Source organism: Crocuta crocuta, unplaced genomic scaffold, assembly GCF_008692635.1.
Source record: "Crocuta crocuta isolate KB4526 unplaced genomic scaffold, BGI_CrCroc_1.0 scaffold518, whole genome shotgun sequence".
NCBI lineage: Eukaryota > Metazoa > Chordata > Mammalia > Carnivora > Hyaenidae > Crocuta > Crocuta crocuta.
The window spans coordinates 2,143,880-2,171,599 of record NW_027530514.1 but is presented as its reverse complement, the minus strand read 5'-3'; the positions used below and the strand labels follow the sequence as shown (position 1 = coordinate 2,171,599).

The following is a 27,720-nucleotide window of genomic DNA, read 5'->3' as shown; positions in this document are numbered from 1 at the left end:
CCATCTAGGACTTTCACAACTAGGGAGGAGGAGTCAGTGCCTGGCTTTAAAGTTTCAAAGGACAGGCTCACTCTCTTATTAGGGGCTAATATAGTTGATGACGTTAAGTTGAAGCCAGTGTTCATTTGCCAGTCCATAAATCCTAGGACATTTAAGAATTACAGTAAATTTGCTCTGCCTTTGCTCTATAAATTGAACAAGGCCTAAAGACAGCACATCTGTTTACAACATAGTTTACTGAATATTTTAAGCCTGCTGTTGAGACCTACTGCTCAGAAAAATATTCCTTTCAAAACATGACTGCTCATTGACATTGCACCTGACCCCTCAAGATCTCTGATGGAGATGTACAGTGAGATCGATGATGTTGTCATGCCTGCTCACACAGTATCCATTCTGCAGCCCATGGATCAAGGAGTTATTTGGCTTTCAGGTCTTAATTTCATGTTATTTCTTAAATAATATGACTTGAAAGCCATTTCATAAGGCTGTAGCTGCCATAGATGGGGATTCCTCTGATGGATCTGGGCAAAGTAAATTGAAAACCTTCTGGAAATGATTCACCATCCTAGATGCCATTAAGAATATGTGTGATTTATGAGAAGAGGCCAAAATATCAACCTTAAAAGGAGTTTGAAAATTTTATTCAAACCCTTGTGGATGACTTTAAGGGGTTCTAGACTTCAGTGGAGAAAGTAAGTACAAATGTGGAAATAGCAAGGGAACTAGAATTAGAAGTGGAGCCTGAAGATGTGACTGAATTGCTGCAATCTTGTAATGAAACATTAACGGATGAGGAGTTGCTTCTCATGGATGAGCAAAGAAAGCAGTTTCTTGAAATAAATTTCCTCCTGGTAAAGATGCTGTGAAGATTGTTGAAATGACAACAAACGGTATAGAATATTACATAAACTTAGTTGATAAAGCAGTGAAAGATTTTAAGAAGTTTGACTCCAGTCTTGAAAGAAGTTCTACTGGGGGCAAATGCCCCTAATACTACAGAGAAATCTTTCAGGGAAGGAAGAGTCTGTTGATGTAATGAACTCCATTGTTGTCTTACTTTAAGAAATTACGATAGCTACCCCTACCTTCAACAAGCACCACTCTGATCAGTCAGCAGTCAGCACCAAGGCCACACCCTCTACCAGCAAAAAGATTACAACTCACTGAAAGCTCAGATGATGGTAGCATTTTTTAGCAATGAAGTCATTTTTAATTAAGTTATATACATGTTTTAGATATAATGCTATTGCACACTTAATATAAGTTTACAGTATAATTACAACATAACTTTTACACGCACTTCTTATGTTTTAGGAAACCAAAACATTTATTTGACTCATTTTATTGCAATATTAGCTTTACTGTAGTAGTCAGGAACCGAATTTACAGTGTCTCTGAAATGTGTCCATATGTATGTATATATTTGAAAAATATGGAAGAATATATTTTACACTGTATCCTTAGATTAGCAGCAGGGTCCAAATTAAAAAACATAATTTATGTAAGATAATAACATTTCTATACATATCTATGTAATTGTATCAGTATATATATACATTTTAAAGAAAATTACAATAGAATTTTAAACTCATTTAAAAAGTGTAAATAATTTTGAAATCATTTCAACTCAAGTATTTTGAAGTTAAGTTTTGCTTTTAAACATTCTTTAAATGTTTGCATTGAAGTAGCTCTCACTAGCCATAATACAAGTGTACTAGCTTATGCATTTAGACTCCTGTATGTGAAGATCAGAAAAATACACCAAAACTCAAAACTTTAAAAAGTTCCTTTTCATTTAAAAAAAATTTATTGATAGGATAGCTAACTTACTAAGACTAATTTTACTGATTTTCTCCTATTAGAGGAAAAGCAATGTGAAAACAGACATGGACATATGGATGTTATGATTTTAATACAGGTTCTGCTTCTTGTTTTTTTTTTTTTAATTTTGGAAAACCTGTATTAGAGGCCACTGATTTATCTGACAGTGAAATGATTTGTAAAATAATAGATTTCATTAGTTATCAATGAGTTGACCAAATCTGTGATCTATTTCTTGGTAGATATTAATATCTAAATACAATTTTATTTATATATTTTGGGAGTCAAAATATATATGTGTCCTAATGATTTTAATTATTAGTGGAGTATTTGTTCACATCATAGGTTGGTTGTGTTTCACATAAATGTAACTGCTTATTTTATCAAATTTAAATGTTTATTTTGCTTTTTAACAAATAGTATACATTGAAGTCTACCTTATGACTTAGTGATCTAATGAATAAATTTCTGGATGTCCTAGAATGTATTCTTGCCTTTCTGTGAGAATGATCAGTTAACAAGATTGTGGAACAGGATTATGGAATTTTTTGTGATCACAACTATGCTATTACAGTTCTTGTAGGAGAACTCAGTTTGATTTCTGATTAAAAATCAGGTGTATCTAAACATATTTCAGACCTTAGTGAAATTCCTTCCCTGCAAAAAGCAGGGATCCTTTCTGTTCTATTAGTTTCTGTATTCCCTTATAAATATTACCATTTTAATTTAAATTAATCTGCACACCTCCTCATAGAAGGTCACAGCATACATTAAATAAATCAGGATTGTATGGACAAAATATACTTCGATTTTAGAATGTCTTAGAGAAAACTGAATATAGTAAACTAAATTAGAAACTCAAAGATTTTGTCACTCATTACTGTTAAATAACTTCTACTCCAGGTATGTTTTGAGTGTTTTAGCTATAAAGATTAATTTGACTTGAATTTTTTAGGAATAGCTTTTGTAAAAAAAACAAAAAACAAAAAAACAAGCCATGTACACACTTAAGAAAATGCTAAGTTATATTGAAATTTACAATGTATACAATGCAATAAAACTTAGTTATATGTTTTATCTTTTCTGGACTATAGTTGTGCAAGTTACTTTAGGTCCACAGTCAATATTTCCTTGACAGTGTCATCCTCTTATGAGAACTTGAACACTAATAATCAGAACATAGAATTTAATACTCACATTACCCACATGATTAATGTGTTTATGACAGTATATTACATTGAAATTTATTTAATTGAATATAGTTCAAATATTTCTCAACCTTCCTGTTTTTTAAAGGTAATTTACACTTGACTCTCGAAAACCTGGGGCTTTAACTGCACAGGTCCATTTAAACAAGGATTTTTTTTCAATAAGTACAGTATAGGACTGTAAATGTGTTTTCTCACCATTTTTTTCTCTGGCTTATTTTTATAAAAATACAGTATATAATACATATAACGTACAAAATATGTGTTCATCAACTGTTAATGCTATTTATAAGTCTTCCTGGTCAACAGTAGGCTATTTAGTAGTTAATGTTTAGGGAAGTCAGAAGTTATACATGGAGTTTTCACGGCATGGTGGGGGTGATGCCCCTAATCCCTATATTGTTCAGGGGCCAACTGTATTTAGATAATTTCAAAAATACTTTTCAGATATAATATTGAAATATTTCCTCTAATTACTCTTTACTCCTTTCAGAGGAAATGGATGTAGAAGCTCGACTTACTGAACTATGCGAAGAAGTTAAGGTACCTGGATTTTTTAAAATTAACATTTATCAAGTTATTTGAGTGGATTCTGTTTCCTATTCTAAATACTGTATCCAAGAAAACTTAATGATTTATCCTTCCTCAAATGGTTGATCATAGTAGAATCACAGTTTAGTTGATAAAGACATTTGGCTTCAGCATGAAGTTAACCTATTTTTAAAATATATGTTATTTTGCATGTAAATGGGATAGCAAAGGCGATTAAATATCAAAAGTGTGCACCTTCTTCAATTAATTTACTCAAAAGAATTTCTGGACAAATTTTTAAATCAGCCTTAAGATTACGTATTTTTATAAAATGATAGTTTAGAAATGAAAATTGTTTTATTTCAACAAATCAATTTGTGTCTCAGACCATTTTTCCAATAGTTTATTCTTGAAATTAAATTTCCTTTTTTTTAATTTTGGCATGGAACTAAATGTTCTATTTTAAATATTCTAATTTAAGATCACTATGTATTTCACTCTTGGTCAGCTACAAATCAGAGACATAAAAAAATATATACTTGACTTTGGAATGTATTTCTGTATGTAAATTTGAATGAGGGTTAGACCCCTTTGAAAAAAGTATTTGCCTTCTCCTTTTAAAATTATACATGTGCAGGATACAGAAGTAATTTTGTATACTCTCCTAGAGGTTGTCCCCACAGTTCAATTAAGATAAGTATTTTCATTAAAAATCAACAATGTTGTCATAATAATTGCCCATAAGAACATTAAACATTTAGAAAGAACCTTAATAAGATGTGAGCAATTAATGTGAAAAAATCTATAATATTTCACTGAGATATTTGAATAAGTAAACATGATACTTTTGAATAAAAAGAGAAACAGTCACTGAAAGATACCAGTTTTTCTTAAGTTAATTAATGCATCCATGTCAAAATACCATTGGAAATGTTAAAATTTGACTTATTTTGAAGAGCACTTGAAAAGTAATAATGACTTAAGTAAAACCTTAAAAAATACATTTTTATACAGAGACTTGCCCAAATGTATGTTAAAATGTATATAAAACTACAGTAATGGAAATAAAGTATCACTTCTGTAAAAGAATAAAAAAACAGCAGCTCCTTGGTGGCTCAGTCAGTTCAGCATCTGACTCTTTATTTCGGCTAGGTTATGATCTCACTGTTTGTGAGATAGGGCCCCACGTTCAGCTCCTCACTGACAGCACTGAACCTGCTTGGGATTTCTCTCTCTCCCTCACTCTTTGCCCCTCCCCTGCTTGTATATACCTGTGATACATTTAATATATATTTTACATATATACACACATATATATGTATTTCAAACTGTTAATACAGAAAAGAGTTGTATGAAGAATGGGATTGTAAAGGAAAATTTTTATTCTTTGCTCTATATCCATCTATGCTAAATTTTAAAAGTACTATATGTATTCATATATTACTAATTTTTTAGGTAAAACATTTTTAAATTTCAGTATGTAAATGGACATCATAAAGTTTAACATCAACAACCTATCATAAATTTTGACAACAGACAAAAGGTAGAATATTGGAAGAGCTCTTTCAAATCAATAAGAAAACCTGTAACTTACCATTTTTTAAGTTAGTATAACTTATACTAACCCATTTACAAAATAACTAACCCGTTTACAAAATAGGCTAATAATCAAAACATATTCAGTCTTACTAATCATCAAATAAAATTTTAAATATTCTCATACCTTTTTTAACCTATCAGATTGGCTGTGATTTTCTAATAATGTAATGCTTGTTGAAATGTGATAAGGTAAAGATTCTTATATCTCTCATAGATCTCTCACCTTGGAGATCTTTTTCAGAGATTAATTTGGCAGTATATATCCAAAGCCAGGGTATTACTTGTCAATCAGTACCAAATAAACAGAGATTCATATATATTGTAATTTATAATATGAAAATATTAACCTAAGTAAATAATGATAGGAGAGTGGTTAAACAAGTTATGAAACACATACAATCTAAAAATGTTATACAACCTTAAAAATATGCTTTCAGAGGGCTCCTGGGTGGTTCAGTCAGTCAAGCATCCGACTTAGGCTCAAGTCATGATCTCTCATTCTGTGAGTTCTAGCTCCACGTAGTTGGACTTTGTGCTGAGAGCTCAGTGCCTAGACCCTGCTTGAGATTCTGTGTCTCCCACTCTCTCTCTGCCCTTCCCCTGCTTACACACTCTCTCTCAAAAATAAATAAACATTAAAAAAATTTTTTTAAATATGCTTTCAGTATGTAGAAAAATCCTCATATTATTCAACAGAAATGGCATAATAGTATATATGATTCTAGAGTTTTCTCTCTATGTATAACTGAAAAAATGGAAGATTCTACACTAAAATGAACTTAATCTTCTTCTTCTTCTTCTTTTTTTTTTTTTATTTTGCATCACCTATTTTCCAAGTCTAATATTTAAGTAAGCAGTATTTGGTAATCAAACAAGATCAGTGACTGCTATGAAAAAGTGCATATCCATAAAAGAATGTCAGCTGTGCTGACAGCTCAGAGCCTGGAGCCTTATTCAGATTTGGTGCCTCCCTCTCTCTCTGCCCCTCCCTCACTCATGCTCTGTCTCGCTCTGTCTCAAAAAGAAATAAACTATAAAAAAAATTTTTTTAAAAGATAAGATGTTATTTGAGAAAATATTATACAAATGTAAGATCTTATTCCTATACTTATACATATAAAACAGTTTGTCAAACTTTATTCTAATTTCCTTTTTAACATAAAAATATTATATTTATATTTTGAGACATATTGTAAAGATTCATGTAAACCAGAGGAGTAATTTATTTATGCTTGAAAGGATGCTTTCCTAATAATGAAAATACTAAAGTCCTCTCAGAACCTTGGTAACTTGGTGATTTCTGAAAAGGAAGATTAATAATTACAGGGTATCTAGACAGGGGATATCTTGCTCTCAGGGGATTTAAAAAAATGTTGTTTACACTGTTCAACCTATGGTGAAACCAAGAGAATTAATTCTACACGTGTGTAGATTATACTAAGAATAGCATTGCTTGCCTTACACACTACTGTTTAGTTACAGTCAAATGTTTATTCAAGTCTTCTTTTTCTAAACTCCCTTAATACTATTCTTGGAAGAAGACTGCATGTTTCAACTTATTTTAGTGTACACTTTAATCTTCTGTTTGTTCTTAAGAGAGACATGAAAAACTTGTTAGCTTCATTTCTAATACGTTTATAAACTATTTCCAGGGGCAAAATACGTTGGTAGATTTATTATACATTGATGAATCAATATTATATGTTGACTCTCTTAGCTTCTGTTCAGGAGTTCTGGAATTTTTCAGCATTTTCTTAGTTTGTCCATAAATATGGGGAACTTTTCCTTATCTGAAGTCTGTAACTTCAGCTATTGAGTGACTACTGTGTACTAGTAACCAAAGTCACAAAAGTGAATAAGACACAATCCCTTCCCTTCTTAATAATTTTGCTGAATTTTTGTTTTATGTCCTCTCTGAGTTAGGATAGAAAAGAAATGCCTGCTGAATTGTACACTTCAAAAATAAGTAAAAATAGGGGCTCCCAGATGGCTCAGTTAGACCCTCGACTCGTAATTTTGGCTCAGGTTATGATCTCATCGTTCCTGAGATTGAGCCCCATGTTGCACTCTGCCCTGACAGTGCAGAGCCTTCTTGGGATATTCTCTCCTCCTCTCTCTCTCTCTGTCTCTCTGTCTCTCTCTCTGTCTCTATCTCTCTCTTTCTCAAAATAAATAAGCTTTAAAAAAAAGTAAAAGTAAACTGATTAAGGTTAAATGTGATAAGCCACATTTGAGGAATTTTTTTAAGCAGAGCGTGAAAATATAATTAGTATTCTTTAGGATATACTGATTTGAACACCTTTCTTATCACATCCAAATATAGTCATCTAGTCAGTGATGGGTCTAGAGCTCAGGAGAGATGTGATCCAGATGTAAAGATTCAGCAGTCATTAGTATATGTGATAATTGAAACTATAGGAGGGGCTTTGAACCTTAACCTGAATAGACTATTTCTGCCTTCTTTACCATGTGGAAGGAAATCATCATCAATCTGTATATTAAGGTAGATTTCCTAGTGTTACTAGTAATTGAAGACAAAGTTTTCCAGGAAGATATAATCTGCCTGAACACTGCTGCATCAGTGAATTAAAGAAAGGCCTGCCTTTGTAATAAAAATGCCTGTCCAAAAGAGAAGGAATTATTCTGATGTATAGTCTTTTATTTTTCTTTGTTCAAAAATCCTTATTTTACTTATGCAAGAAATCCAAGTGCTTTATAGAAGATTCTTCATTTTTTGATATAATTCATTACTTTCAACTTTTATCATCACTGTAGGAGAATATTTAAATAAATGGGATAATTTAATACCACTATTAGAACACTCATAACAGCATATTAAAATTGGTTACCCACTTTTCTTTCCTTACTAGACCAAACTTCTCATATTAATCTTTGATTTAGATTGGAATGTTGGCTCTAGCATTCAAAATGTGCTCAATAAACAGTGGGTGAATGAATTGTTAGAAAAGAGAAAGAAGTGTTTGATGACTGTAAAAGGATTACCACAAGCAAAATAAAACCTAGAAACTTAGGAGTGAAGGAAAAGCAGTTAGCACTTCAGAAAATATCTCTGTCCTTTCTGAGTAGTTACGGATTTTGTAAGTAATTCAGTTAGCAGATTGGAGAAAAAACTCTTATTTTAAGATTGCATTATCTTTCAACACTTTTATAACTTTCATCATGATTTGTACATTATATTTAAAATTCTCAGAATTTTAATGTTTGAGGTTGATCATGCTCTGTAGAATCATGTTTCTAAAATTTTCTATCCTAATTTTAAACTATATTTGACATTATTTGGTAGATATCTCAGATATTAAAATATCAATTCAGTTGTTGAAAATTTTTATAGTAACTATCAAATTTTAAAAAAGCCATTGGTCACTTGTTCTCTACACAATATAAGCATGTGCGCGCACACACACTTTTTAAAACTAAAAATTTGCCTTGTATTGATGTTCCAATAACATTATATTTAGATATGGTAAGTCTCAGGAAGCAGTGAAGTTTTTTTCTTGTCATTTCAGAAAATAGAAAATCCTGATGAACTGGCAGAACTTATAAATATGAATCTTGCACAACTTTGTTCACTCCTAATGGCTTTATGGGGTCAGTTTCTGGAAGTTATAACACTACATGAAGAACTAAGACTTTTATTAGCACAAGAGCACCATACTTTGAGGGTAAGTTAAAGAAAAGTGATGTTAGAACATTTTGATCAGTATTTCTTATCTGTAAAGGTCATTATGAAGAAGAAACCTGATTTTTTTCCCGTGTTGATAAATTAGAAAGGAGACGTTACTATCGTGTTATTGTTTGATTTCTTAAGTTAATAAAGCGATACAGTTAAGCACATGATTTATCTCAGTTACAACCCTTGCCAGTAAGAAAAATCATCTAACTAAAATATAAAAATATATGATACAGGCTAGTCCTTGGAACCCAAGAACAGGTATTAGTCAGGTCTCATGAGGAACAGAAATCAGGAACAAGAGGGCCATCTTAAACTAATCTAGACTCTCAAACTTTGCTTCCCTTTTGCCTCATTTGGGAATGTGTATTGCAAACTTGGAAGGTCAGGGGTAGTAATCTAGACACACATATTTGCTGTATGCTTAGTATGGACCTTGTGCAGAAATTTTTGTACAGTTTTATTGTACAGCTTATCAAGACTACTTTTCCAGTCTTATCTCTTTGTATGCTCTGTACACACACTAATATTCTTGACCTAGTTAGTAGTAGCTCTTTGAAAACACCATATTTTCTTTTTTCCTTTTTCTTAATTATGAAACGTATTATCAAAATTAGAAAAGAGCATAAAATATGCACATTTTAACAGTTAATTAAAAGCACATATCCTTTTAACTATCACCCAGATCAAGAAATAGAAAATTGTGAACACCACAAAAGTACTTTGTGTGTTTTCTCCAATTTCTCTTCCCTCCCTGACATTTAGAAGTAATCACCATCCTGTCTTTGTGATAAGGAGTTCTTCACTTCTCTTTTAGTTTTACCATCTATGTATGCATACTAAATAATACAAGTTGTTTCATTCTGTTATGTTATTCAGCCTCTGTTATTGAATTCTCTATAAATGAGATGATACGGTGTATATTCTTTTATATCTTACTTCTTTCACGCAAGATTGTGTTTGTGAGATTAATCCATGTTTTTAGGAGTAGCTGTACCTCTTCATTTTCATTGGTGTGATGTATTTCATTTGCATATACCCACAGTAAGTGTATTCTACTGCTGAGGGACATTTGGATTACTTATAACTTGTAGCTATTACAAACCAAGCTACTGTGAACATTCTTGTACATACATCCTGGCATACTAGTTTCTCTGAGTTATTTACTTATAAGGGAAATTGCTATGTATAGGATCTGTATAACATCAGTTATTTACTAGTGAAAACCACACTATTTTCCAAAGTGGTGGCAGTTTTCACTGTCACCAACACTTGATGAGAGCTCTTGTTATTCCACATACAAGCCCCGCCTCTTGATTTTGGCAGACTTTAAAATTTTGCCAGCTTGATACCATTGTGTTTTTAATTTGCATTTCTCTGATGACCTGTGAGGAGGTTAAGCACTCTTGTTTGACTATCAGCTATATAGCTTTCCTGTTTGTAAAGTTTCTGTTCAAATTATTTAACCTTTTTCTCCAGGATTACCTTTCTTTTTCATCTTGATTTGGAATACTTTTCCATGTATTGGCCTTTGTTATATGTTTTGTAAATAAATCTTCTCTTATGTCATTGTTTTTTTCCCCCACTATCTTTGGGCTGTCTATTGATAAACTAGAGGTCTTAATTTTAGTGTAAATGGAACAGAAGAGAAAAGCCAGACATAGACATATCCATACTTGGACATAATATATCCAGAACAGCAAAGAAAAGTAGAGATTTTAAATAAATGATATTGGGACAATTAGGTATTCATGTGGAAAAAAATACTATATAAAATTCAGTTCCAGGTAGATTGAAGACAAATATAAAAAGCAAAGTCATAAAGCTTATAAAATATAATAGAGAAGTTACAGAAGAATTACTTTAGTACAGAATAATCCCATATACTCTTCATCAGAATCACAGGTTACAATTTTGTCATGTTTATCATTACTTCTTTTTATAGATAGATTTTATATATATTTATATATATATACACACACGCATATATATATATATATATACACACACACATATATATGTATATATAGTTACACATAATACATACATGGATTTTTTTCCTGGATCATTTTTTGTTTAGAGGCATCATGTTCTTTTCTCCATAAATACTTCAGGGTATATTGACTAAGAACAAAAATACTTTCTTACTTAACCACAGGACAGTGATCAACTTTATAAAATTGAATGTTGATACAATATTGCTATCTAATACAAAATTCATTTGATATTTTGTCATTTGTCCTAATAATGTCCTGCATGACTTCCCCTTTCCCAGGATCAAATTCAGGATCACACACTGCATTCAGTTCTTCATTTAAATTCTTCAGACTCCTTTAATCTCTAGTAGTTCTTTCTATTTTCTTTGTCTTTCATGAACACTATTGGCCAGAAGGTTTATAGACCATGGTTCAATTTGGGTTTGTATGTGTATTATGTTTCCTTGTGGTTAGATTCAGGTGATACAATATTAGTGGAAATATACTACATTTTATTTCTTTTTCAGTTGTGATAAATTATGTTTTCTAAGGAGTTTGTTCCATCTAAATTTATTAATTTATTGGCACCAAATAATTCATAGTATCCTTCAATTATTTTTTAACATCTTCAGTATCTGTAGTGTTTTTCTGTTTTATTTTTGTTATCAGTTATTTGTGCCTTCATTCTTTTTTTCTTGACTGGTCCCATCAGAAGTATCATTTTACTAGTTTTTTTAAAGAACTAACTTTTGATGTTAATTGTCTTGTGTGTTTTGTTTTCTGTTTTATTAGTTTTACTTTTGACTTTAGTAGTTCATCTTACTTTCTAAAGGTTTATTTTGGCACCCTTTTAAAACTTCTATAAGTAGATGTTTAGCTTATTAATTATAGCATTTCTTTTTTTCTGCTTTATACATTTAAGTTTATAAGTTTTTCCCTAAGTACTGATTTAGCTACATTCCACAAATTTTGATATGTTGTTCTTTTTATCCTTTGGTTCTCAGTATTTTTTTAATTTGTGAGCAATTTATTCTTTGATTCAGGGTTATTTAGAAGTTTTTTTCTCCTTAGTGTATAAAGTGGTTTATAAAAATAACAAATACATCTATTCATTTTCTGGATATAAACAGAAACAATATACGAGTCAATGACAGGACTTCATAGGACTAGTCAATGACAAGACTTTATACACACACTACCCCCAAATGGGAAATCTCGCAGCATACCAGTATTAATTTGTTTGGGAAGTCTTTGATTTAATGTACTACAGGTAAAAAAAAAAAAAAACCCAAAAAAAAAGCATTTTAAAGAATACACTAGATATGTTGTCCTGTATTTAGCAATTGTTATTTTTCCCTTGCTCAGAAATCTAAGAAATGGAGTGCCTGCCCATACTCTTCTTCTGAAATAAGGAACCAGAGACAGTTCCTTTCCAAAAAATGCCATATTTTGTATCAAGTGACCCAGAAGTCTTGAATTAGCGGTTGGCAGTTAGACGAGAGGTAGTCATCTACAGTGTGAACATAGAGAAAACCAGTAATTTTTTTAAATGTTTTTATTTATTTCTGAGAGACAGAGAGCGTGAACAGGGGAGGGTCAGAGAGAGAGAGAAAGGGAGACACAGAATCTGAAGCAGGTTCCAGGCTCTGAGCTAGCTGTCAGCACAGAGCCCAACGCGGGCCTCGAACCCACGAACCATAGATCATGACCTGAGCCGAAGTCGGACGCTTAACCAACTGAGACACCCAGACGCCCCAAGACTAGTAATTTTTGAAGGAGGCTACTGCGTTAACTCTGCTGATTTGAGGCATTTTCTAGTAGAAGGAATGAATGACTAAGGTATTCAGATCATTTCTCTTGAATAATTTAGACATGGGACACAAAAGAAAAGACTCAGTTACTAAACAGTGGCAGAAACTGAGAGAAGGTCCTAGACAAAAGTTATGAGACAATAGAAGCCATGAATAAACCAATTATTACAAGGTAGATAAGAAAGTAAAAAGGGTCAAAAGCAAAGCAGAGAGAGTGTCAGAGATAGAGAAGAACATGAGAATGGAGAAATGCCCAGAAAAGGAAACAACAAATGATGGTTTCTGTTACTAGAGTGATATTAGAATATTACTCCAGGTGTTATTTGCTAAATGCCAATGAACAGCATTTCAGTTTCACAAGAACTGGCTGTTTGGGTACAGGGTCATTTCCTTGGATGTCCTTACTTTATATCCTTATAAAAATCCCACAAAGCCTGAGGTTATCTGACCACATCTCTGTCTCTTGCTAACTAAAGAGCCTTTATTTTCAAGACTATGTTTGTTTCCAGATATATTGATTTCCTAGTTGTCTTTTTGTTGTTGATTTTTTTTTAAATATTTTTTTAATGTTTTATTTATTTCTAGGAGAGAGAGAGAGAGACAGCATGAGCAGGGGAGGATCAGAGAGAGAGAGTCACAGACTGAAACAGGCTCCAAGCTCTGAACTGGCAGTTAGCACAGAGCCCAACATGGGGCCCGAACCCACGAACCGCGAGATCATGACCTAAGCGAAAGTCGGAGGCTTAACTGACTAAGCCACCCAGGCACCCCATTTTTGTTGTTGATTTCTAATTTATCTTTATCATGGTTAGAAAACAGTCTGTGTTTTCAATACTTCATTATTCTTTAAGACTTACATTATCTATACTAGGAATGTATATTTATCAGGTTGCTTGGTTAAGTGTTCTAAATATGGTAGGTTAAGTTTATCAATCATTTTGTTCAAATTTTTCATATTTCTAATGAATTTATGGCTGCTAGCGCTATCGGCTGTGGCAAAATCTCCCATTATGGCTGTAAATTTGTTCTTATTTGTTGTTACCAGGTAGTAAGTGTCAGAGCTAAGATTCAGACCCAAGCAATAAGGTTCAATAGCCCGTGTTCTTTACCATTTGATATACTGCCTCTCAAGATAGAAAAGAATGATATCAAGGATCAGAGGCAACTTTGTAGCATAATATTTCATGAGGTTGGGGTTGTCCTGGGTAGAATAAGAACAAGAAGGTACATTTCAGTAGAGAAGCTGATGAATACAACTTTGAGAAAAGGGAGCAAAGAAGGGAGGCCAAGATAAAATTGGGTTTATGGAAAACTAAAATGTCAAAGGTAAACTGAAATTTTTCCTAGAGCTTCGTTTTTCTCATCCCATTCCAGTTTACAAAAAAAGGCCAATTTAACTCCTAAAAGAATCAAGGAAGGGTAATTAAGACACAGTGAGAAAGTACCCTAATGTTACTTAACTAGGATTAATAAACCTTCTCCTGTCATGCCCTGCTCTGATGTATATCACAAAAACTGGAAATGGTGGTATATTATGTCCTTTGATCCCATTTATGCAGTTAAACAGGAACTTTGTTCATAAAGCATATCAGTTTTCATTGTTAAGCCTCCAGTAACCAAAGTAGTCCAAAGGTCATTCATTGTTTGTACTGGGACTGAATTGGCTGTAATAAAGTCAATAGGCTCTCTGATAATGTATTCAGGAACAACGCAGTTGAACTAAGTTATAGAGTGAACATATGATATGGAATCTCTTGTTGGGATGAGAACAAATAATGAGGCAAAGAGAGTGTTGGGCTAAAAAGAGTAAATGTAAGTCTATACTTGAAAAGATCAATGTAATTAATTAATTACATTGTTTAATTACATTAGTTTAATTAATTCTGCCATGTTATTTGATATCAAGATTCAGAAAGGACAGATTTTCTGAATCTTAGAAAATTAAGTCAACCAGACTGGTAGAATTTTGTGGTTACATACCATATGCATTCACATTAAAGCATAGAGACTATTATGTATGAATGATCCCAGTGCTCCATATTACATAAAAAGATGAAAGACAGTGATATCAGTGTCATGGCAATATAAAATAACTCCTATTTTTGTCCCACTCACAACAACAAAAATTTAGCATCTAACCATGAACAAAAGTGACTTTGGGAGCTGTGGGATCTCATACCATATACTAAAGAACCCTAGAGGCATCTTACTCACCTGTGCATTGGATAATAAGCAGACACATTTCAGTCTTGACTAGACCCTGCAGTGGCCTATTTACCAGCTCTTGCTGCTCCTGGCTACACTCGGGAACCCCTGGGAAACACTGATTTAGACAGTTACCCAGGGTTGAGAGAACTTTTGCCGAAGTCGGATTTCCAGAGGAGAAGTTCCAGTGCTCCACTGGAACAAAAATAAATACATACATATATACATACATACATACATACATACATACATATATACATACATACATAGAAATTTGGATGCATTAAAGTTCTAGCAAGAGGAATAGCTTATCTTTACAAACCTCATCCCTCACCCAAGATAGCACACCTTAGGTCTAAGAGAGCCCTTCTTGGCCTGTGATTTTTCATGCAGAGAAAAAAGAGAATGGATGAATTACCCAGCTTCCCCAGCTATGCGGGATATTGTCAAAGAGGCTCATCTCTCTTTGTATCTCTCTCTCTTTCACCCCATCTAGACTTGTAAATCAGGAGCTCCATGACTTGGGGGGTGCAGTGGAAAGAGACTGGGAGAGTGGCAGATGGGTCTCTTAGAAAGCATTAAAGGGATTCATACTACTCACTACATCACAAACTCCACTAAAAGTCTGACCATGAGCTGCTTGGACAGCCTCAGCTGCAGATCCCTCAAACTGTCCATGGGCACTGCCACCATTCCTCATGCCTCACCCACACACCCCCTTCTACTCTACATCTGGTTCCCTATGTGCACAGCTGAAGGCAGTGGCAAAAGTAAACTTGGGCAGATCTGTAACTGCAGGCCAGGAAGAGACCACAAAGGAGCTGTGGCATTACGTTTAGGAAATAAAAGGTAGCAGTCAGCTCTCAGCCTGATATGTTGCAGAAAGGAGAGAAGGAATACAGTATTAAAAAGTTTGCCAAAGAGGGAGCAAGAAGTATGGAGCTGGTGTATCCATAGAAAGTCTGAGAAAACCTCAGAATCTCTGCCAAGACTGAGGAGATATTTCTGCCCTGATGACAGTAAATATTGGAGAGAGGTGACTGCTACTTCACGTGTTAAGGTAGAAATGCAAAACTCCAAGGAACAAACATTAAAAAAAAATTAAAAAAAAAAAGGGGGGGCGCCTGGGTGGCTTAGTCGGTTAAGNATAAATAAAACGTTAAAAAAAATTAAAAAAAAAGAAAAACTCCAAGGAACATAAAACATCAGGGGAAATGACTACACTAGAGGATCATAGTCTTCAGTGGCCAAACCCAGAAGCATGGAGATCTGATAATTGCCCAATAAAGAGTTCAAAATGGCTATTTTAAGGAAACTCAGTAAGCTATAAGAAAATACAGAAAGATAATTCAACAAAATCAAGAAAGCAATGTACAAAATGAGAAGATTAACAAAGACATAGAAATCATTAAAAAAAAAAAAAGAATCAGAAGCAAATTCTGGAGCTGAAGAATTTGGTGAATGAAATGATAAATGCAACAGGGAGCATTCATGGCAGAATGGACCAAACGGAAAAAAGAATCTGTGATAAAAGATAGAACTTGAAATTCCAGTCAGAGGAGAGCAAAGAAGAAAAGAATGAAAAAGAGTGAAGAAAGCCTGATCAGTGAGATACCAGCAAAAGAAATAATTTGTTATTATTCAAGTTCCAGAAGGAAAAGAGAGGGAGAAGAGTACAGAAAGCCTATTTAAAGAAATAATTACTGAGAGTTTCCCAAACATGGGAAGACATTTGGATATCTAAGTACATAAAGCTCATAGGTCACCAGACCTACTGAATCTAGAGAGATCCCCTCCAACACACATTATAATTAAACTGTCAAAAATCAAAATCAAAGAGATAATCTTGAAAGTTGCAAGAGAAGATTATAATCTACAATCAGTGGATTTGCTAGGAAAAGCAAAGAGAGCTACAAAACAGCCAGAAAACAACTAATGAATGGCATTAGTTAATCCTTACATATCAGTAGTTTAAATGTAAGTGGATTGGATTCTCCAATCCACAGTCATGGAATGGCTGAGTGGACAACTGAAAGAACCAGCTCTGCTGCCTACAAGAGACTCACTTCAGCTCTAAGGACACACATGGGCTCAAAGTGAAGCAATGGAAAAAGATACTCAATGCAAGCAGAAACCTATAAAGAATAAGGATAGCTATACTTATTTTTTAAAGGTAGTTATATCACACAAAATAGACTTTAAGTCAAAATGGTAACAAGAGATAAAGAAGGTCATAATATAATGATAAAGAGGTCAGTTCATCAAGATCTAATCATTTTAAAATATATGCACCCAGCATTAGAGCACCTAAATATACTAAGCAGATACTAATAGATCTGAAGGGAGAAATAGAAAGCAATACAGTAATAGTAGTGGACTTCAATACCCCAATTTCAACAATGGATAGATCATCCAGATAGAAAATGAATGAGGAAACATTTGGCTTGAACCAGACTTCAGACCAAATGGACCTAACAAACAGATAAAACACTTGATCCAACAGCAGCAGAATCTACTTTTTTCTCAGGTGTACATGGAAGGTTCTTCAGGATAGATCAAATGATAAGTCAAAAAAAAGTAAGGCTTAGGAAATTTTAAAAGATTGAAATCATACCAAGTATCTTTTTAAATCACAGTAGTATGAAACTAGAAATCAATTAACAGAAGGAAATCTGGGAAAATCACAACTATGTGGATGTAAAATAACACTCCTAGATAACCAATGGGTCAAAAATCTCAAATAAATAACCTAAACTTACACATCAGGGCATGAGAAAAAGAACAAACTCAGCCCAAAGTTAGCAGAAGGAAGGAATTAACAAAGATTAGAACAGAAATAAATGGGATAAGACCAAAAAGCAATAGGAAAAATCAACAAAACTAAGAACTAGGTCTGTTTGTTTGGAAAAGATAAAACCAACACTTTTAGCGAGACTGAGAAAAAAAGAAGATGCAAATGATTTAAAATATAAAATGAAAGAAGATAGAGTACAACTGATAACCACAGAAATACAAAGGATTATGAACAATTATAAACCAAGTTGGATGAGTAAAGAGATTGAATCATTAACCAACAATTACTCATCAAAGAGAAGTCTAGAAAAAGATGGCTTCACTGGTAAGTGCTACCAAATATGTAAAGGATTAAAATTAATCTTTCTCAGATTCTTCCAGTCAAAAAGGAACACTTCCAGACTTTTTTACAATGCCAACATTAGCCTAATACTAAAGCCAGATAAAGAGAATACAAGAAAAGTAAACAACGGTCCAACATTCTTGATGAATATAGATGCAAAAAATTCTTAACATAATAGTGGCAAACTGAGTTCAACAAATTAAAAGGATCATACACCATGATCACATGGGATTTATCCCTGGGCCGTAAGGATGATACAGTATAATATACACAAGTAAATAAATGTAATACACCATATTAAAGATTAAAATCATATGATTATCTCAATAGATGCAGAAAAATATTTGGCAAAATATTATAATATCTTTTCACAATAAAAACTCTCAACTGTATTTAGAAGGAATGTACCTCAACATAATAATGATATGACAAGCCCACAGCTAACATCATACTCAGGGTAAAAATTTGAAAGCTTTTCCTTTACTATCATGAACATGACAAGGGTGCCTGTTTTCATCACTGCTATTCAACAAAGTACTGGAAGTCCTAATCAAGCAATTAGACAATAAAAAACAATAAAAGACATCCAGATCAGAAAGGAAGAAGTAGGGATGCCCGGGTGGCTTTGTCATTTCAGCATCTGACTCTTAATTTTAGCTCAGGTCATGATCTCACAGTTATGAAATTGAGCCCGGCATCTGTCTCTGTACTGACATCAGCATGGAGCCTCTTGAGATTCTCTCTCTTTCTCTCTCTCTCTCTCTCTCTCTGCTCCTTTCCCACTAACTCACATACCCTCTCAAATAATGATTAAAAAAAAAAGAAAGTAAAATTGCCTCTAGTTGCAGATGATATGATTTTATATATTAAAAAAATGCTTATGACTCCATCAAAAAGCTGTTGGAATTAATCAACAAATTCAGTAAAGTTTTGGGCTACAAAATCAGCATATGAAACTTTGTTTCATTCTGTACACTGTAAGAGTGAAATACTTGAAATAAAGAGAACAGCCCCATTCACAATGGCATTAAAAATAAGAAAATACTTAGGAATAAATTTAACAAGGAAGCTGTAAGATGTGTTACTGAAAACTACAAGACTTTTATGAAAGAAAATGACAGAAATACATGGAAAGATATCCCATGCTCATTGATCAGAATTAATATTGTTAAATATCCAAAGGCATCTATAGTTTCAGTTCAATCCCTATTGAAATTCCAATAGTATTTTTCACAGAAATAGAAAAAACACAGTTCTAAAATTTACATGGAACCACAGAAGACCCCAAATAACCAAAGCAAGACTGTGAAAGAAGAGCAAAGATGAAGACTTCACATTTCCTGATTTCAGACATTATAACAAAGCTGTAGTAATCAAAACAGCATGGTACTGGCATAAAAATAAGCAAATAGACAAATGGAACCAAATCAAGAGCCTAGAAATAAACCTTTGCATATATGGCCAACTAATCTTTGACAAGAGAGCCAACTATACTGGGGAATGGTGTCTTCAATAAGTAGTGTTGGGAAAACCCAAATAACCACATGTGGAAGAATGAAATTAGACCCCTATCTAAAACCACTCACAAAAGTTAGCTCAAAATGGATTAAAGGTTTAAACATAAGACCTGAAACCATAAAATCCCTAGAGGAAAACAGAGGGGGAAAATCTCCCTGACGCTGGTTTTGGCAATGATATTTTGGATTTGACACCAAAAGCAAAGGCATAGATAAATGAGTGGGACTACATCAAACTAAGAAGCTTCTACACAGCAACTGAAACCATCAATAGAATGAAAAGGCAACTTAGTGAATCAAGAAAATATTTGCAAGTCATGTATCTGATAAGGGTTTAATATTTAAAATATATGAAGAACTCCTACAACTCAATAAAAAAATCTGATTAAAAAAATGCACAGAGGAACTGAAGAGCCATTTACAGAGACAGGCAGATGGCCAACAGGTACATGAAAAGATGCTCAGTGTCACTAATCATCAGGGAAGTGCAAATCAAAATCGCAATGAGTTATCACCTCATTGTTAGAATGGCTGTTACAAAAAGTCAAGAGATAACAAGTGTTAGCAAGGATCTGAAGAAAAGAGAACCTTCTGCACTGTTGTTATGTATGTAAATTGGTGCAGCCACTGTGGCAAACAGTATGGAAGTTTATTAAAATTTCAAAAATAGAACTACCATATGATACAGCAATATCACTTTCTAGGTACATATCCAACGGAAAAGAAAACAGGATCTTGAAGAGATACCTACACTTCCATGTTTATTGAAGTATTATTCACAATAGCCAAGACACAGAAATTATCCAAGCGTCTGTTCATGGATGACTAGATAAAGACATGGTATACATAGATTTCCCCTGTTATCTGAAAGTTCACTTTACACCACTTTGCTTTTGTGAAAGACCTCCATTAGTCACCTGTTTTTGCTAACCAAAAGAAATACCAATAATATTGTTAGTTTTATGAAATGGTCATTGTTTCTTTACTTTATGCCATTTCACCTTAAGAAAGTTTTCATGGGAGGGTGCCTGGTGGCTCAGTCGGTGAAGCATTCAACTTTGACTCAGGTTATGATCTTAAGGTTTGTGAGTTCGAGCCCTGCATCGGGCTCTGTGCTGAGAGCTCTGAGCCTGAAGCTTACTTCAGATTCTGTCTCCCTCTCTCTCTGCCCCTCCCCCATTTGTGCTTTGTCTCTCTCTCTCTCTCAAAGGTAAATAAACATTAGAAAAGTTTAAAAAAAAATAAACTCATAAAGGTTTCATAGAAATTCTCTTTTTAGATAGTGGGAGAAACCTGTATATACAATGGAATATTATTCAATTATTAGAAAGGCCGTCCTTCCATTTGCAACAACACAGATGGACCTTGAGGGCATTATGCTAAGGGAAACAAGTCAGAGAAAAACAAATACAGTACTGATATACTGATATCACTTATATGTAGACTAAAAAAAGCTGAGCTCATAGAAACAGAGAGTAGAATGGTGATTACCAGAGGTGGAAGGGTTGTGTGAAGTAGGGAGTTGTTGTTCAAAGGGTACAGGCTTTCAGTTATAAATAATTTTGGGGGATCTAATGTATATCATGGTGTTTTAGTTAACAGTACTGTACTCTATACTTGAAAGTTGCTAGGAGAGTAGATCCTGCTGTTCTTACCACAAAAAAGAAATGGTAATTATTTGACATGATGGCGGTGTTAGCTAATGCTTAAGGTGGTAGTCATCTTACAGTATATAAGTGCATCAAATCAATACATTGTATTCCTTAAACATGTATGTTGCATGTGGTATGTCAGATATCTCTCAGTATAGCTGGGAAAAAGGTTAAAGGTATTTAATATCAAGTGAAAGATGTCTTTGCCATTTTAAATTGAGAAATAGAATTATCAAGGGAGATAACATAAAAAGCAAAAAAGTAAAATTATAATGAAGTTTCTATGTGTCAAGAACTATAAAGAATCTGAGATCTGTAAAGGACTTACAAGTAAATAAGGTAATCTGTAACCTATCGTAGACTGATGCTGGCGGAAGATATGAAATCAGAGACAAAGGACATTACTACTCACAGCAATAGGAGTAACCTTAGTATTATCATTTGCACTTGTTCTTTGAACCCCAGTTTCCACAGCCCAACATAAAGAAAGCCAGGTTAACACTGGTACACACTAGTATATTCCATTGGAGGAGGAAAATTTTATGCTCAGGGGTCCCAAATATTTTGTAACGGACATGGGCATGCCTGCTGTTTACGCCAAAGAGAATCTTTATCTACCAAGGCTATGAGCAAACCTGCTCTTTGCTCCTGAGGGAGATGTATCTCTGTCTTCCTTGGCTGTTCTCAATACGAACATCCTGAAAAGATAGTCTATAACAAGGACAGTCAGTGCTTCTGCTGACAAGACTTGCAGAAATGTAAGAGACTGAAGAATTGTCTTTCAACAGTTATTTATGGAGAACTTAACTTTCATTACAGTTTATTCCCTCAACAGTTTTACTGATCTTTATTGCTAGTGCTTCCAAAGATGCCTCTTGTATTACAGTGCTACCCCTTATGCCATCAGAGATGCCATATTTAATGTGTATTGTAGTTTGTGCCTAGAATTTTAAGTCCAATGTTGAGATCAGTATATGCCATTTATAGGTTTGGAGAGACATGTTTTATGCTTTGTACTTTGTCCTAGCATTGCAGACTTGTATTCTGCCCTGAACCAATTCTTGTTAGGTCTGGTGAAGTAAGACAGAATAACAGTTGATCTGGCATTCTTACAGGGGCAACTTGAATAAATTTTTAGTTCTGTCCTACTAAATACCTTGAGTTGCCAGATAAAATACAGAGTACTTGATTGAATTTTAATTTAGGTAAACAATGAATAGCTTTTAGTATGTATGTTCTTGCAGTGTTTGGGAAATACTTATACTAAAAAACTATTTGTATTTTAATATCCTGTTTAGTAGAACTGCCAGATACAGCAAAAAAAATATAGGATGCCTAGTTACATATGAATTTTAGGTGAGCAGCAAATAATTTTTCAATTTAAGTATGTCTGGTGTAACCCTATCAAATAGGATACCAAAGCAGATTTACTTTGCTTAATATATTTTTGGATTAATGAAATGTGTCTTATAGAGGTGCAGAAAATGGAGAACAATTACTTGGTCAAGAAGAAAATAATTTTGAGCTTAGTAATATTGTGTGGAAACAGAGCATGTGGTAAACATATGGCTTTACTCAATATGCGCTGATATTTGTGATCCTAACCAAAAGCAAAGAAATCCAGGTTGATGTAATGTTTTTGCTGTTCGATTACTTAATATCATTTGGTGTTGCTCATTTAAACTCTTCTATTTAATGAGCCTTTCTTTGAACTGTAAAATGAAAATATTTTGTTTCATGAGGCTTTGTAAAATAATATTTCAAACTATATAGTTGTCAGAATTAGGGAAGTTTTAAAAATTTTCATTGATCATTCCTCTAAATTTTTTATTTTTTTTTAATTTTTTTTAATGTTTTATTTATTTCTAGGAGGGAGACAGTGTGAGCAGGGGAGGGTCAGAGAGAGAGGGAGACACAGAATCTGAAGCAGGCTCCAGGCTCCGAGCTGGCAGTCAGCACAGAGCCCAACGCGGGGCTCGAACCCACGAACCGCGAGATCATGACCTAAGCAAAAGTCAGACACTTAACCGACTAAGCCACCCAGGCGCCCCTCCTCTAAATTTTTTAAAAGTTTATTTATTTATTTTGAGAGAGGGGAGAGGATGTGCATGCGAGCAAGCATGAACAGGGGAGGGGCAGAGAGAGAGGGAGAGAGAGAATCCCAAGCAGGCTCCATTCTGTCAGCTCAGAGCACTAAGAAGGGCTTGATCTCAGGGACCATGAAATCATGACTTGAGCCAAAATCAAGAGTCAGACAGACACTTAACTGACTGAGCCTCCCTGGTGCCCCTTCTCCCAATTTTTGTGTGAACCTAAAACTGCTCTAAAAAAGTAGTCTTTAAAATAATTTTTTTTTAAAAAATCTTCATTGGACATCCTCTTTATATGCAAATTTCTGTGCCATTTGGCATCTTTGTTTTATTCAGAATTGTGCCAACCTTTGCTCCCATAACCTTATTTTCTTTGAGTAACATCTCTTCTACGTTGTAGTTGCCTATTTATGTTTTTGAGTTATTAGCAACAAGTTTGTAACTAATCCTTTATTGAAATTATAGTGATTCTCCCAGGACCAATGACTAGAACCCAAAGGATTCATCTTAAAATTGGAGAGAGATGGGGCGCCTGGGTGGCTTAGTCGGTTAAGCGTCCAACTTTCACCTAGGTCATGATCTCGCGATTCGTGGGTTCGAGCCCCACGTCGGGCTCTGTGCTGACTGCCAGCTAAGAGCCTGGAGACTGTTTCAGTCTGTGACTCCCTCTCTCTCTGACCCTCCCCTGCTCACGCTGTCTCTCTCTCTCTCTCCTAGAAATAAATAAAACATTAAAAAAAAAATTTAAAATTGGAGAGAGAAAGAGCCATTTTCTCTTTCTGGTTGGATAGAATACATTGTTGTGCTCTTAGAAATGTAAAGTTGTTTTTTTTCCATAGAGTGTTCAGGACTATAATAATTTATTCACGTATAAAGTGTATATCCAATTATTATCTGCCAGGCAAAATTTGCCATTTTCTCCTCCCCCCATTCTCTAACAAACACTAGTCTGATTTACCCATTCTGGATGTTTCGTATAAAGGTATTGTACAGTATATCACTTGTGTCATTCATGTTGTAGCATGTGTCGGTGCTTAACTACTTTTTTTTTAATTTATTTAAATCCAAGTTAGTTAGCATACAGTGTAATAATGGTTTCAGGAGTAGGATTTAGTGATTCATCACTTACATATAACACCCAGTGCTCATCCCAACAAGTGCCCTGCTTAATGTCCATCATCCAGTTAGCCCATCCCCCAACCTAACACCCCTCCACCAACCCTCAGTTTGTTCTCTGTATTTAAGAGCCTCTTATGGTTTGCCTCCCTCTATGTTTTTATCTTATTTTTCCTTCCCTTTCCGTATGTTCATCTGTTTTGTTTCTTAAGTTCCACATATGATTGATATCATATGATATTTATCTTTCTCTGACTTATTTCGTTTAGCATACATCCAGTTACATCCATGTTGTTGCAAATGGCAAGATTTCATTCTTTTTGGTAGCCAGGTAATATTCCATTGTATATATATGTATATATATACTACATCTTCTTTATCTATTCATCAGTTAATGGACATTTGGGCTCTTGCCATAATTTGGCTATTGTTGTGCTGCTTGCTACCTTTGCTTTCCACATCTGAGGCTCATCTCTTTAAATCTTTAGGGCATTTGTTGAGTAGTTGAGGCTACTGCTGTGTCTTTAGGGCACCCCCAGTGACACTGCCCTGTTTCTTTGGAGAGCACTTGTCTAGGCAGGCAACCCCACCTTCTCATAATGGGGTGGGGGGTACTCTAAAGCCAGAGGAGTCCAGGGAGGAAGCTTGTCTCTTCCAGCCTGAGTTTGGGGCACAGTGGCAGCACCCAGGCCAGTTTAGTCCTTCATTTCCTTATAGAGCTGAGTGGCATTGTATGGATATATCACATTGTTCTGTTATTCATCCATTCATGAATATTTGGGTTCTTTGCACCTTTTGACTGTTGGGAAGAGTGCTTCCATGAACATTAGCTTGCAAGTATTTGTTTGAATTCTTGTTTTTATTTCTTTGAGTGTATACCTAAGAGTAGAATTTCTGAGTGTAATTCTGTGTTTAACTTTTTGAGGAGCCTCCAAACTGCTTTCCACAGCAGTTGCACCATTTTACATTCCCACTAGCAGGGTCAGTGGTTCCGGTATCTCCACATTCACAAATATTTATTTTCTGGTTTTTGTTTTGTTATTTTTATTATGGCCAACCTGCTGGTTTGCAAAGTGGTATTTCATTGTGGCTTTGATTGGCATTTCACTAATGACTAATGATATTGTGTATCTTTTCATGTGCTTGTTGGCCATTTGTATACTTTGAGAAATGTGTGTATTCAAAGTCCTTTGACCATTTTTTAATTGGTTGTCTTTTTGATATTGAGTTGTAGGAGTTCTTTATATTTTCTGGAAACTAGACTTATCAGACATATAATTTTCAAATATTTTCTTCTATTCATGGATTGGTTGCCTTTTTTACTGTCTTGATAGTGTCCCTTTATACACAGGACATCAGGACAGGAAAAAAAGTGCTAAACTAATTTTTTTAAATAAAAGGACCTTATAAATTAATACCAATATATTCAACATGAAGTAAACTTTTTTTTTAGTGTTTATTTATTTTTGAAAGAGACAGAGACAGAGTGCAAGTGAGGGAGGGGCAGAGAGAGGAGACACAGAATCCGAAGCAGGCGCCAGGCTCTAAGCTGTCAGCACAGAGCCTGCTGCAGGGCTTGAACTCATGGACCACAAGATCATAACCTGAGCCAAAGTCAGATGCTTAACCAACTGAGCCACCCAGGTAGAAGTTATAAATGACATAACTTAATCCTTTTCTTAATTGAAAGAAAGTGTTATCATTATGAGTGCTACCAATACAGTTTTCTTGGAATCATTAATTTATTACATACAATGGGAGAAAATTCACATAGCAAGAGAAAAATGGGTTCTTTAATTTAAATTTCCTTAATGTATATATCTATGCTACAGTATATTCTCATGCCTGATATCTATGTATGTATGTCTGTATATATATTTGTTTGTGTATATGTATGTATTTATATTACATATATGTTATATAGTTCTCAGAGAGGCTTACCACAAAAACTTTACAGTCAAGAGATCTAAATTTTATAAATATTAATACAAGCTTCTTGAATTATCATTGGTAACATATTTTTTAAAGCCAGGCATAAAATCTAATCTCTGCCTCTTCTGTTTAACCACTTAACTGGAGAAAAAAATGAAAGGGAATAAATTTTATTATCTTTAATTAATATTGGCACATATGCTTTTAATGTAAGGTGAGGTTTCCTCCCTCAAAAAGTTATCCTGTAAAAAAGAGAGATTTACTTTCTATTTAAGCCCTATAAACATCATGTTATTGAGTGCTTTCTCAACTTTATTTTGAGCATAAAATAAGAGGAAAATTCTATTGTCTTTAATGTAAAAGGAATAAAGTCATAGATTAGAATTGTATGCAACATGGTGGCAAATGAAAGAAAGAACTTCCTTAAATGACTTTAAAGAGCATTCCAAAACAAAATGCTCAGGGAATAGATTACTAAAGTTCTTATCACTACTTTGAAACTCTTTGTAAAGAGAAGGCATGTTAGCTTAAAACACATTAGTCCATGACAGTGTGTTAAATGATTTTAGAGGTTACCTGACAAGATCAATAAAAAATGGAAGTCAAAGATATGTATACACGTTAGTTATTATTGCTGGGGATTGAACTGGATACTGGCAAATGTTGAATCTCAGTTTAAACAAACTTGGTAAAGATTTTCTAAAAACCAACACAAAAACTTGTTATGGTGATCACAAATATAATGAAACTATGAAACTAATGAAAAAAATTTAGTGTTACACAAATGACTTGGAATAAAATTCCTGTGGAGGCATCATATATGGATCCAAAAGGGGCTGTATCTCAAAACACTTAGACAAAAGTGAAGATTGTGACTGAGCTGAATTCAGTCTTCTTGAGAATTTTAAGATTCTAGAGAGGTAAGAGTTGTATGATCTAGGAGACTTCGCAACTCATGTTTGCCATTGATTAAAGTGACAGAGGCCAGTAGACCCAACTCCCAGTGTCAGTGAAACATAATAGATCGTATACACAGCCAATAGATGGATGAGAATATGAGAAGAGTAGAATGTGGATTTTATGACATATCAGATAAAGGGCTAGTATCCAAAATCTATAAGGAACTCCCCAGACTCCACACCCAGAAAACAAATAATACAGTGAAGAAATGGTCAGAAGACATAAACAGACACTTCTCCAAAGAAGACATCCAGATGGCTAACAGACATATGAAGCTATGCTCAACATCACTTATCATCAGAGAAATACAAATCAAAGCACACTGAGATACCACCTCACACCGGTCAGAGTGGCTAAAATGAACAAATCAGGAGACTATAGATGCTGGTGAGGTTGCGGACAAACAGGCACCCCCTACACTGTTGGTGGGAATGTAAACTGGTGCAGCACCTCTGGAAAACAGTGTGGAGGT

At 34.1% G+C, this 27,720-nt stretch overlaps 1 protein-coding gene across 4 annotated transcripts in view; it reads left to right on the top strand.

The window, feature by feature from the left end:
* The window catches only part of FAM135A (family with sequence similarity 135 member A), a 114,558-nt gene that overhangs the window by 50,718 nt on the left and 36,120 nt on the right, over positions 1 to 27,720 (top strand). For all 4 annotated transcript variants that reach the window (XM_077767246.1, XM_077767243.1, XM_077767245.1 and 1 more), the window contains exons 10-11: positions 3,526 to 3,575; positions 8,690 to 8,845. In XM_077767246.1, coding sequence (XP_077623372.1) covers positions 3,526 to 3,575; positions 8,690 to 8,845 — 206 coding nt within the window. The remainder of the gene's footprint in view (positions 1 to 3,525; positions 3,576 to 8,689; positions 8,846 to 27,720) is intronic.